The sequence below is a fragment of the Podarcis filfolensis genome, assembly GCF_964270895.1.
Source record: "Podarcis filfolensis genome assembly, chromosome: 2".
NCBI lineage: Eukaryota > Metazoa > Chordata > Lepidosauria > Squamata > Lacertidae > Podarcis > Podarcis filfolensis.
In genome coordinates this window covers 58,572,967-58,585,242 of record NC_139605.1, presented here as the reverse complement: position 1 = coordinate 58,585,242, position 12,276 = coordinate 58,572,967, and the positions used below count along the sequence as shown (strand labels likewise).

At 42.4% G+C, this 12,276-nt stretch overlaps 1 protein-coding gene across 2 annotated transcripts in view; it reads right to left on the bottom strand.

The window, feature by feature from the left end:
- ADAM19 (ADAM metallopeptidase domain 19) overlaps nucleotides 1-12,276 on the bottom strand; it is a 49,539-nt gene that overhangs the window by 29,384 nt on the left and 7,879 nt on the right. For both annotated transcript variants that reach the window (XM_083603820.1, XM_083603821.1), the window contains exon 3: nucleotides 11,246-11,316. In XM_083603820.1, the coding sequence (XP_083459946.1) occupies nucleotides 11,246-11,316 (71 nt within the window). The remainder of the gene's footprint in view (nucleotides 1-11,245; nucleotides 11,317-12,276) is intronic.

Sequence of the window (12,276 nt, the reverse complement as noted above, 5' to 3'; positions counted from 1 at the left end):
CCATTTCATGCTTATGAATACAAAAATAAAACATCCTTAATTGGACACTAAACAAATGCCTGGCAGGGATCTACAGTTAAATCCAACATAAAATAAAACCAAACATTGAAATGGCGATCTAACACATGAGCAGCAATGTAATTCTGAGGTCATTTGGCCAACTTTTTGCATGTGTTATTATTTATTTGAAAGAGGAAGGTCTGGTTTCTGCAATGCTGATCAATGTGTTCATATCCCAAATAGCTGTGGTAAACATTTTTCTTTGTGCGCTATAAGTTACACACACAGACACACGATTGTGACATGGTTTAGACGTTGGCACTAAGCCAATTCATGGCTTAGCCTGAATGAGCACCAGTAAAAACTGCAGCCACATTAGTGCTGTTCTCGTGAGACCCAACACTATTCCATAGGTTTGCATAGCATTACATGTGAACCTGGGCTCATGGTTTATCTCACTCCAAACTATTAGTTCTAACTTTTGCTCGTTGAATAGTTGTTGGTTTATTATTTCTCAGGTGTTATTGTTTTGGTTCTTTAAGCAAATATATAGTAGAGATTTGGACTGACTTTTATGTACGACAGGTCTCTGAGGTCCATGTTTTAGATGAAGGTGAAGCTCTGGAAATGCCTAAATAAATAAATGTCTATTTGTCACCCCTACTAAAACAGGAGTGGGAAACTACCAACCCCATGACTGGATGCAGGTCCCAGTGCCTTTCTGCCATGACCCCTCCTCCTCTTTAGCCCTGCTCCATCCTCTTCTGTACCATCCCCTTGCCCAGTGATGACTTCCCAGCCTGTTGGGTTTTCATGCTGGTCAGGAAGAAGGAGAAGCTTCTTTTCTTTCCACCCACCACAGAACCAAAGCAAGAGGAGGGCACAGAGAACAAAAGAGAGAAAAAGAGGTGGGGAGGGAGAGATGGGTGCCTCTGCCCACTTTTGGCTTTGGTCCCACCTGCCACCAGGTGGCCATGCCAACAATATGGATCCCCCAAGAAATCACTCCCAAGCAACTCACAACATAGAAAACGCTTCCTCATTACCTCTGCTATTACAACTCACATATGCATTTACTGCAGACCTTAGGCACTTCCAGTATACTGTACAGAAATGGCTCTAAGTTTCTCTTGTGATAAAGTAATATGAGCCACTTGGTTCAGATTCTCTGCCTCCTCCCCCCCCCAACCCCCCCCCCCCCACTTTTTGTTTCTTTTCTGCCAAGGGGATGAAAATCACTAAGTGGTTCTGCTGACTAATAGGACAGTTATTATTTTTCGAGCATCACAAGCAATGGCCCTAAAGAAGAATACAAGTTAACTATGACAGTGAATGTTGTGAAAAATCAGTCCAATCCAGACTACCTGGCAGGAAAGCAATGTCAGCACCATAGATCAGGCTCTAGTCTCTAGCAAAGACTGACCAGCCAGTGATTTCAAAAAGTGGTTTGTGCATCAGCCCAACCCTGTTGTAGGGGGCTGATAGCATTTTGCCAGCTGTTGGCTTCAATCTCATATTCTATCTGCAGTGCTTCAGAAAGGAAGCTGCTTCTGCTGATAAGATTAACAACAAAACTGGAACTGTTTTTCAAAGCTGATGTGATTTCAGAAATGGCTGGAGCACACACACACACACACAACCCGTTTTAAATTGGTAATATGTGGAGGGGTGCAGCTTTAACCCAGAAGAAAAAAATCACTGGCCCATATCTAGGCAAGTGAAAGCTGACCTTGATACACCCACATAGCATGCACCCAGCGTTTGCTTTGAAAGAATAACTTCTGTGGGTGCAGGCTGCTTGCTGCTGCCTGCAGTTCTGAATGTCCTCCTGCTGAAGTATAGATGCAGGCTGTATGTGGACAGCTGCTGCCAGTTTTCATTGAGCTGCAAACCTCAGGAGCAGGGTCAGATCCAAGGAGTGAGCAAGGGCCTGGCCCACAGCCACAATGTACAGATGTCTTAAAGTCTCCTTTCCAGCCCCATTCAGAGCCCTCTTGGCTCAGCTCTGCTCTGTCAATGATACCATTGTTCCTAACAAATCCTCCATCTTAACACCATGGGGCAGATCAGCGAAAGTGCCTGCAGTGAAGAGGCTTCTATTTTGTGGTATAGGGTGGGGAGTGTCAAATATTTTATGTATGAGGCAGATGGAAATTAGGTTAGAAAAGAGCATTGTGTCATCCGAATGGCAACAAGGGAACAGAGGCACATACATCGCAGCTCCCTTGTCGCGTGGCTCTTCTGGAGATTTCATCAGCCCCCTACACGACTGAAGCCTCCACCAGAATGGAGAGATAAATCCATACTTTCCAAAATGCCTCCATGGCATCATAGAACCATAGCTGGAAGGGACCATGAGGATCATGTGGTCCAATCCCCTCCAGTGCAGGAGTCTTCCACCCAAACCCACAGCCCTGAGATTAAGAGTCCTATGCTCTACCGACTGAGCTATCCCTCATGGTCAGAGGGATGCAAGGACTGAGGAAGGGAAAGGCACATTCCCTCAGCACCATCCCAGAATATTTTTATGCCTAAAGAACAACTCAAATGGTGTCCCCTCTGCATGGGCTTCCTTGGTATCTGCACCATTTCTACACCCATCCTTGACTTCATCATTTTGCTCTCATCGGAGAAAGTTGTTTCACCCCACCAAAAGAGCTATCCTACCTCTGGTTCCAAGAGATGAACAAAAAGCACAGAAGAACATAACCATAGTTCATCGGTAGAGCATCCTTTGTGCTCTACCACCCCAGAGAGCCCCAAATTCAATCCCCAGGATCTCCAGGCAGGACTGGGAATGTTCTTGGACTGAAACCTTGGAGAGCTGCTACCAATCAGTGTGGATAATATTAAGCTAGATGGACCAATGATCTGACTTGGTATAAGGTAGGCTCCAAGGTTCCTATGTGTTCAAAGTCCAAAGAGAGAAATAAAAGATGAAATTCCAATGAACAGAAACTAAGAGATACAAAATACTGCATGTCTTGCTTTCATTCACACTAGATGATGTCAGTCAGCACTGGCTAGGTCTTCAACCTAAGACAGAAGCATAGCTATAATTTAAAGATATCCAGCAATACAGATTAATGAGTAAATGGGAACAATTTCAAATCAGGAAAGAGAAAGTACAGCTCAAGAGAGAAAAACTGATAAGAAGTCACAACATCAGCCTCACTGAAAAACTATGAGCAGCTTCCAGGGATTGAAATATACAAAAGCACAAACAAACAAATAAATAAACGGTTTTGAGTTTTCAGAATTCAAGGGTCTGGATTAATTTGAGAAATTTACCTTCAATCTAATGTAAAACCCACAAAAATACTTTTGAACAATATGGACTGTTGCTGCAGATGATACTGTATATTCATAGTTTTCACAGCAACAGAAACAAAGTATTATAAGAGTATGTGAAAGGGTAATTGATGACTTGGCTTGTTAGTCCAGTGGATAAATGGAATAAGCAAGTGAATGGAACAGATCAGGAGCTTCCTCCACCTCAGTAATTCCTGACAACGGCTATTTATTATTATGACATCATCAAACTGGGAATGTGTCCATGTCCTTTGCACTTATAAACATCTATATATGTATATTGGGAGAGCACCTGGGAACCCTGTATATATAGTGTTGAGTCCCATGATGGAAGAAAGATGGATTGCCCCTTTATGATAGTAGTTGCAGAAAAAGTTATGGAGCATAAGAGATAACATAGAGAGGTCAAATCTAAGACATCATTCTGTATTATTTGGTTTCCATTTGTCAAATTTGTTTTGCAGGGAGCGTGCATTGCAGTAATCCAGCCTTGAGGTTACCAATGCATGGTCTACAGCAGTCAGGCTATCCATATTATGTGTAAGATTTCAGTGACGATAGAATTTTGTACCAGTGGATCAACATCCTTCTGGATAAAGGGATAAATGTAAATAAAAAATCCTGACAACAAACTGCGTGAAAAGGACAATAGTGACTTTGAAAAAGAATGGGAACCCTTTACAATATATTTGCAGAAACAACAGAAGGAAATGGTCTCGCTGGCAGGATTTAAATAAACATTTACAATTTTATTTACAGAGAACAAGTAGTACAACAACGTGATAACATAGTATTGTAAATAAACAGCAGAATGTATCATCTGATGTAATAAACCAGTAGTTGAGGGAAGTCAACTGGGATGGGGGAAAATGGAAAATGTATGTACAGCAATGATATTGGATATTTGTTTTGAGAAAAGAAAATTAATAAAAAATATTTTTTTTAAACTGTAAATAAAAAATCCTGGACTCTTCATCTTAGTGATCTGAACAAGCTGGAGCAGCATTTTTGTTTAAGAATAATGTATTTGTCTTAAGTTGACCATATCCTTTCCTCAATAGACTGCTGTCATTTAAAATAATAATAATAATAATAATAATAATAGGTGCATACAAGTATGACAGTCAAAATCCAATATCAATTCATTGAATTTGACAGGGGTATGTCAAAATGAGGTCAAAATCACATGTGCCAAAGCCCACTGACAGCAAATTCTTAATATGAAACAATAAACCTGCCCAAATGGCTTGCCAAGAATACTTGGAAGTAGAGAAAGGATTTATTTCTCAGCGATGCTTTATACACTGTTGGATTAGGACCCAAATCCCAGTTCCTACACTGCTGTGATTCCTTTTGGCTGTAGTACAAATGCCTTCAAGTGAGTGATAATTTGACTTTGCTCTGCTGCCTTACTCCAATAACATGAAATCACCATTTGTTACGAAAAACAAAACCATCCCACCCATGCAGTATATGCCAGTAATGAACTGCTTTTTAAATTCCAGAATCACATGGGATTGGAAATGTTCAAATTCTGTAAAATAATTAAAGCTTGAGGTTTTTAGTTGGCTTATGAACTTTGGGAGTTACATTTCACACTTTCTTCATAAGTTCTCTTGGGACTCAAGTCAGGAATATGATGCAAGCCAGCAGCCCTTGGATGAATTGTTTAGGATTCTCTTCTTTGCAAAAGGTTTAGTGTAATTTGCAAACACTTATGTCCTTCCTCGGGTCAACCATGTTTCAACCAAGCTGTCTCTAAGTGTCAGAACTGCCGGGGAGAGTTAACGCTGATGGGCAAGGAGATGTGCCCCAAAGCATGCAAAGCCCAAAAGTCACAGGGGAGCAAATAGGGCAATTTGCTCTTCTCACAACTTTTCTTTGTGGCATGTATAAATCTACAAGTTTTTTAAATAAGAAGGTATTTTCAAGTGGGGCTTAATGGGGTTCATAGTGCTGCTGATGCCAAAGGTTTGGGTTCTGCTTATATCATCTCTTCTGGAAAGTACCATATTTTTTGCTCTATAAGACTCACTTTTTCCCTCCTAAAAAGTAAGGGGAAATGTGTGTGCGTCTTATGGAGCGAATGCAGACTGCGCAGCTATCCCAGAAGCCAGAAGCAGGGATCCCTCTTGCTGTTCTGGCTTCTGGGATTCAGAATATTTTTTTTCTTGTTTTCCTGCTCCAAAAACTAGGTGAGTCTTATGGTCTGGTGCGTCTTATAGAGCAAAAAATACGGTATATACTTCCTGGAGCATCTTATGCCGAGCTAAGCAGGTCTCCCCTCTTATAACCCCAAAGATTAAAGAACTGTAAAACTGCAGAGTCAAACTGCCTGAACATCTTCCTATAAGATAAGCAAAATGAGGACAGGAGAGAAGGAAGCTTTCTTCCTGCCTGGGAAATTGTGCAATGTTTAGAGTCAACGAAGAGATAACCTAGCTTCCTTGCCTAGCCCTCTGACAATGAAATCACCATTCCAAGAGGAAGATGAGCTGGAATCCCTCCCGGAGCGAGACCTGGCTTTCCAACCATTCAGAAACGCTTCGAGAGACCTGCAGAAGAGGTCAAAGCCTTCTGTCATTTGTTCCCATTCATATCCTACGTGTGTAGGAAGTTACCAGCAAATCACAGTGTGTGTAGCGCCTATGCAAAATCCCACAGCAATCCTTCCTACGTAAAGCTGAAATAGGCAACAGCCACGTTTGTTTCCAGTTTTCTGTTTCCTTAAACAAGCACTGGAAAGGAAACCAGATAAGGCAGGAAATTATAATGGAAGTGACCCTGTATCCAGCAGCTCAGAATCTCAGGCAGCGGTGGGGGGGTGGGGTCTTGTTAGCCCTAACACATGGAAACAGTACAGTGGATTTGTCAGTTTTGTTTTCCAAGGTACAGTAATTCCAGAATTAGATATTTGAGCTGGGCTGAGAGCCAGAGCATTTTCTGTGTCAACTAGCCAACGACTGCGTGTCTTGGCTACCATCACAATGAATTCTTCCCAGCCTGAATTATAAATGCCCTTTCTAAACAAACCTGTGCCAAGGCTCATTGCCGCCATTAAATGCCATGCCTTCCGTGTCCAGCAAAATGGAGCAAACCACACAGGTGACACAGGAAAGTTTTTAGATTACCAGTAACAACCTTCCATTCTAAAACAAGATCCTCACTAGCAGTAGAATATTTTCTTCTTCTTCAGTACAGCTTCTCTTCTAAAAATTACCCTCTTCATCCAAAGGGCCAAGTTCTTAGGCATAGTCTTTTGTCATTAATTACTTATATGTTTGTCACATTTTCAACCTTGCTATCTTCGTCCAAAGGGGAATTCTGTCTTTCTTTCAAAAATGCACACAAAGCTTAAAACAAATCTGTTTACATGTGAGGTTCTTCCTGAACTATGGCTAATGTTATTCTTAGAACCTCTCTCCATCTATTTTGTGATCCATCTGCCTTGGATTTTCTGCTTTGCAGCTGCAGAGCTTAAGCATCTCGACAGATCATTTAATAATCAATTGGGCTGCACCAGGTGTCTGGGAACCTATTCAGAGATAATAGCTAATAGAGTAACTTCCTGTGGAATTAAATAGAGCTTGAATCTCCTCAATCCCAGCTATAACCACCACCAAAACAAAAATTGTTCGTTTCTAACATACTCAAAGTATCCTCAGATGTACTGAAACTAAGCTTAAGTATGTGTTGAACTTACTTCAAAACACTAACAGTGCAATACTACACAAACCTACTCGGAAATAAGCTCCATAATAAAATTAAGAACAACAACAAACCAATAATCCCCCTCCCACAACACATTTAAAAGGGCATTGATTAAAAACAAATATCCAGAAAAGAAAAGCAAAATATACTAGTATAAAAATTATACTGGCAAAGAACTAGTATTCTATGTTTGGAGCACTTGACGAAAGTCTCTACCAGTAGCCAAGTGAGGAGTTGTACTTATTACACATCACAGACAACTATGAGCCCTGTACATTTTCTCCTGCAGCCCCTTGCAAAGTTGAATGGCTGTGCGGGTCTGTGTTTAGAGGAATGAGGGGCCCAACTCAGGAAGTAAACACAATATATGTGTTCCGTTTTGCTAGCCTGTTGAGAGCAGGCCTTAGATGAAAATAGCACAGCATGGTTCCCAGGAGACACCTGGAAATTATGTCATCATGCTCAGAGTTAATCTACTGCTAATGTTTTGCTCAAGAGACTCTGCTTCTGCCAATTCTCTTCCACCACTCATAGCTTTCCCTTCACAATTCCACACAATCCCAAAACACCAGAAATGTAAAAGCAACTGGACAAAAGTCCTGTTTCTGTTAGGCTGCAGACCCAAACCAATTCTTTGGAGCAGACAACAGATTTTTGCATGTTCAGACCTTTAAACCTCCCCCTTAAATAAATTCAGACAAGACTCAAATTTTGGTTTGGTTTTTGGCAGAATTTAGGCCACAACTTTATTGATTGCGGCAAGTGAGTGGTTGCATAGGCTCTGCTTCGACTAGCTCCCTGCCCCATTGCAGGTAGCGCTGACTCAGGGCACCAGCATAGGTCAGTCTAGGATGAATACCTGGATAAGCGGAAAGCCAGGAACAGGCTATCTCCACCACCCAAATTCCCCCCTGGACTCAGGCACGGGCACAAACCCCTCTCAGGGATTGACCAAACCATCAAGTCCCTGGTTTCCTTTAATGGAATACCCTTCACATAGGGATGGCAAGACTGCTCTCCCATCCCTATCACCTGAACCAGAGCCTATCCGCAACCTTACAGGTTGTGACGATTTGCTACGCGACAGGTGAAACCCAAATGGCACCAGCCAATTAGCCAAGTGGGGAAAATTCCTGCCGTGCTCCTGTCCCAACGACAGACGACACACGACAGCATAGCAAGGTCAAGCACAAAGCCCTAAAAATAGGGAGAGGTGGGTGGGTGTTCTGATGCACGCACCGAAAGAGGAAGCTCTGGGTATATATAGGTATATATAGGTCCCTTGATCCATTTAACCTGCGTCCCATTGGCCTGATTAAACCCTGCATCAAGGGACCTACCAATTGTGTGTTGTGGCTATCCGATCATACCCACCCACAACACAGGGTTTGGTTGCCAGGTCTCACCGCAACATGTGCCCTCTTTAAGGGGGGACCCGATTTCTCAATTAAAGAGCATGTTGTGCAGCTACATCCTGACTTCATAACAGGGTATATTGAATACATTTAACGGTACTCTAATCATTTCCCAAAAGCCAATGCAAGCATGCGCTTTCATGGTTTGTATTAGAAGCTGTGCTGAACAGAAATCTAGCATGTGTTTAGCGACGTAAGATGTGTCAATTTCTCTTCCCCTATCTCGCCTTAGCTGTTGGAACATGTTTAGCAAGTAGCATTTCAGGGCAGGCTGACTGCTCTCAGAAGGTTCCAGTCTGGCCTATTAAGACAAAATCTTTTCTGGAGGGGTTGGGAAGGCCTGCAGACTTTTTAACAAAGGCCTGCCTCTGACTATTTGTAGGACTCAAGCTCTGCTTTCTTCACAGGACCAACAACAATTGCAAAGAATTTAGAGACCGTTTGCTTGTGATTCTGTGTATCCATCAGCCCTGTGAACCCAGAAGTGCTGTAACTGATTAAAGGCACTCAGTCAAAGTAAAGTAGCAATAGTCTTTCTTTCCGAAGAATTGGAATTCCTTCTGGGTAGCTGAATAATTAGATAGAAACAGAAAAACAGTTTCTCCAATAGTAGACAGCAGTCACGCAATTAAAAGACGCCTGCTTCTTGGGAGAAGAGCAATGACAAACCTAGACAGCATCTTAAAAAGCAGAGACATCACCTTGCTGACAAAGGTCCATATAGTTAAAGCTATGGTTTTCCCAGTAGTGATGTATGGAAGTGAGAGCTGGACCATAAAGAAGGCTGATTGCCGAAGAATTGATGCTTTTGAATTATGGTGCTGGAGGAGATCTTGAGAGTATCGTGGACTGCAAGAAGATCAAACCGATCCATTCTTAAGGAAATCAGCCCTGAGTGCTCACTGGAAGGACAGATCCTGAAGCTGAGGCTCCAATACTTTGGCCACCTCATGAAAAGAAAAGACTACCTGGAAAAGACCCTGATGTTGGGAAAGATGGAGGGCACAAGGAGAAGGGGACGACAGAGGACGAGATGGTTGGACAGTGTTCTTGAAGCTACCAGTATGAGTTTGACCAAACTGCGGGAGGCAGTGGAAGACAGGAGTGCCTGGCGTGCTCTGGTCCATGGGGTCACGAAGAGTCGGACACGACTAAACTACAAAATTTACTATTTGTCCTCTGCAAATATGATGAGCATCCCCCTCATCCCCTATATTACAGTTACTTATAAATAAAACTATTTCTAGTGTCTTTCATTCCGGAGAGTACCAAAGCAGTTTACAACAATAAATCATAAAACATACCCCCCCCCAAAAAACCAATAAAATATTAATGTTACAGTAATCAGGGTGCTAAAAACTGGTATAGAAACAGCCTAGAAACGTCTGAGGAAATAGGTAAGTTGTTGGGGGGGGGTTTGCAATTTTTAAAATAATGGATAAATTTTCTAAGCACACTGGAAGCACCCAACAGTTGGTGCCTAGGCTCATCTCCAAGGGGAAGTCATCCCATAGAGTAGGTGCCCCCACAGAGAAAGTTATATTGCATACAATTATAACTTCTGCAGCTAATGCAATTAACATGGCTTTATCTAGAAATGATCTAGAACCGTGGTTCCCAACTGGTGGTCCATGGAGCTCAGAAGTTCCACAAAACCCACCTGGGGGGGTCCATGGCACCATTCACCTACAAAAACAACCATAGAGATATCAAAATTTTCAAAAGTAGGTGGTCCATGGTTTGGCTTTTGAAAAATAGGGGGTCCGCCATACTTAGCTAATTGGGATCCACTGGCCTAGAATGCAAATGATAACAAAAACTTGGAAATGTCTTATATTTCAGTCTCTTGGTAGTTGCCAACACCACCAGAGCCCTCTGTTTTATTTGGCTGGATGGCAGCAACTAGGCCTCTCTCACATAGGGCAGAGTCTTCTCTTTTGCAGAGTGCCTTTCTTCTGATCTATGGACTTATGTCACGGGTGGCAAACCTTTCCCAGCCTGAGGGTGGCATTCTTTTGTGAACAAGCTTCCAAGGGGGGGCACATCAGTGGTGGACACAGCTCAAGACAAAAGTGGGCAAAGCAATAATGTGACCCTTTCCTTCATAGCATTGGCTACATTCCAACTATGCAAAAGCCAGAAGTTTCTGCACCCACACCTCTTTATCTTCGATCTAGTCAAGCAAGTGGCCTTTTAAAATGTGGGGGTTTGGGGGGGGAGTTATTGGATTATTGTTGTTTTTATTTTGATTCTGTATTTTGTGGTTTTATATTTTGATTTTATTCTGTGAACTGCCCTGAGACTTCCAGATATAGGGCAGTATATAAATTGAAATCAATCAATCAATCAATCAAATAATTACAGTTTAAGGACACATAACTAGCAAGACAAAAGCAGTTGAAGAAGGCTCTGAGGATGGCTAAGGGTGTGGCATGGCAAAGGGAGAGTCCCACAGACCAGCTAGAGATGCCTGTAGGGACATAACCCCTGGGCCTGATGTTACCTCTGATTTATGTAATCCCATTTCTAGTGCCTAGGAACAGGAACAAGCTAGAGTTTTTGTGGTTTGTTTGTGTACAAGTTTCACAAGTCTCTTTTGGAGGCTTGCTCAACATCTTCTGCCTTTGCATTTTGACACCTATACAACACCATAGCAGATGATGTTCCACTAACTGAACTTTTATTAAAGGAACAGGAGTGCCCTGTTTGGAGTTCAAAATGGCGGATAAGCTCTGCTTAGTTCACACAATAGATTAACAGGAGTGTATATTTAAATGTACCCTGCCTTTTTGTACAAGGTTACTTACTCATTCTTCTCAACATCCAAGATGAAGTTTCTTCCTTCAGCTGTTATTTCTACTTCTGCTCTGGGTGGGTGCTGTGTACAACACAGAAACAAAAGGTTTACACACACTCTGCATTTCTGGCTTACGACAAAATCAAGATATTAAGCAAAAGTTGAAAAAGAATAGCAAATATTTTATTTCACTGATTCTCAAACAGTAGACTGCAGATCACTTACAACCCAGTTGCTATGACTGTTTTCTTAGAAGCAAATCCAATGGAGTTCAATAAGACCAACTCCCAGGTTGCAACTGGATTGCAGGCTTATTGGTCCTCAGCGGTATACCAGACCATAACACAAACAGAGAAGAACACTGGCAAACCATTTCTGGAGCAAATCATGATGAACGCCAAATTAAAATTCCCTTCCTGGGCTCCAGTGCAGCTGTACTGAATTGACTGGCTTGAATGTAAAGGAAAAGCAGGGCTAGAGAGTGGATAAGAACATAAGAAGCATCTACTGGATCAGGCCAATGGCCCGTTTAGTCCAGCATCCTCTTTTCACAGTGGCCAGCCTACGAGAAGTCCAAGAGCAGGACGTGAGCACAACAGCACTCTCCCCACTTGTGGTTCCCACCAATGGGCACATATGTACTGCCTGCAGCTGTGAAGACAGAACATAGCCATTGTGCGGTTGACAGGAACTTGTAGATTTGTGCATGACGCATGCCACTGTGACATTGGTTGGTCAAGACATTACTATTCAAGACTGATTCAAAGAGCAAGAAAAACACAATACAACGAAATTTAGGAAATCATTGGCTGATTGGGAATGATGCAGACCCTAATAATGCCTATCTAACACCCACCCACCCTCCTTCACTGGAGGTTGGGTGGCCCTCTGTCAGGAATTCTTTAGCTGTGGTTCCTGCATTGTAGGGGGTTGGACGAGATGCCCCTTGGGTTCCCTTCCAACCCTACTATGGATATTACAGTATGTTCTTTCAGAAGCGGAACTTGGCTAATGATTCTTTGTGGTGGCTTACGAAGGCTG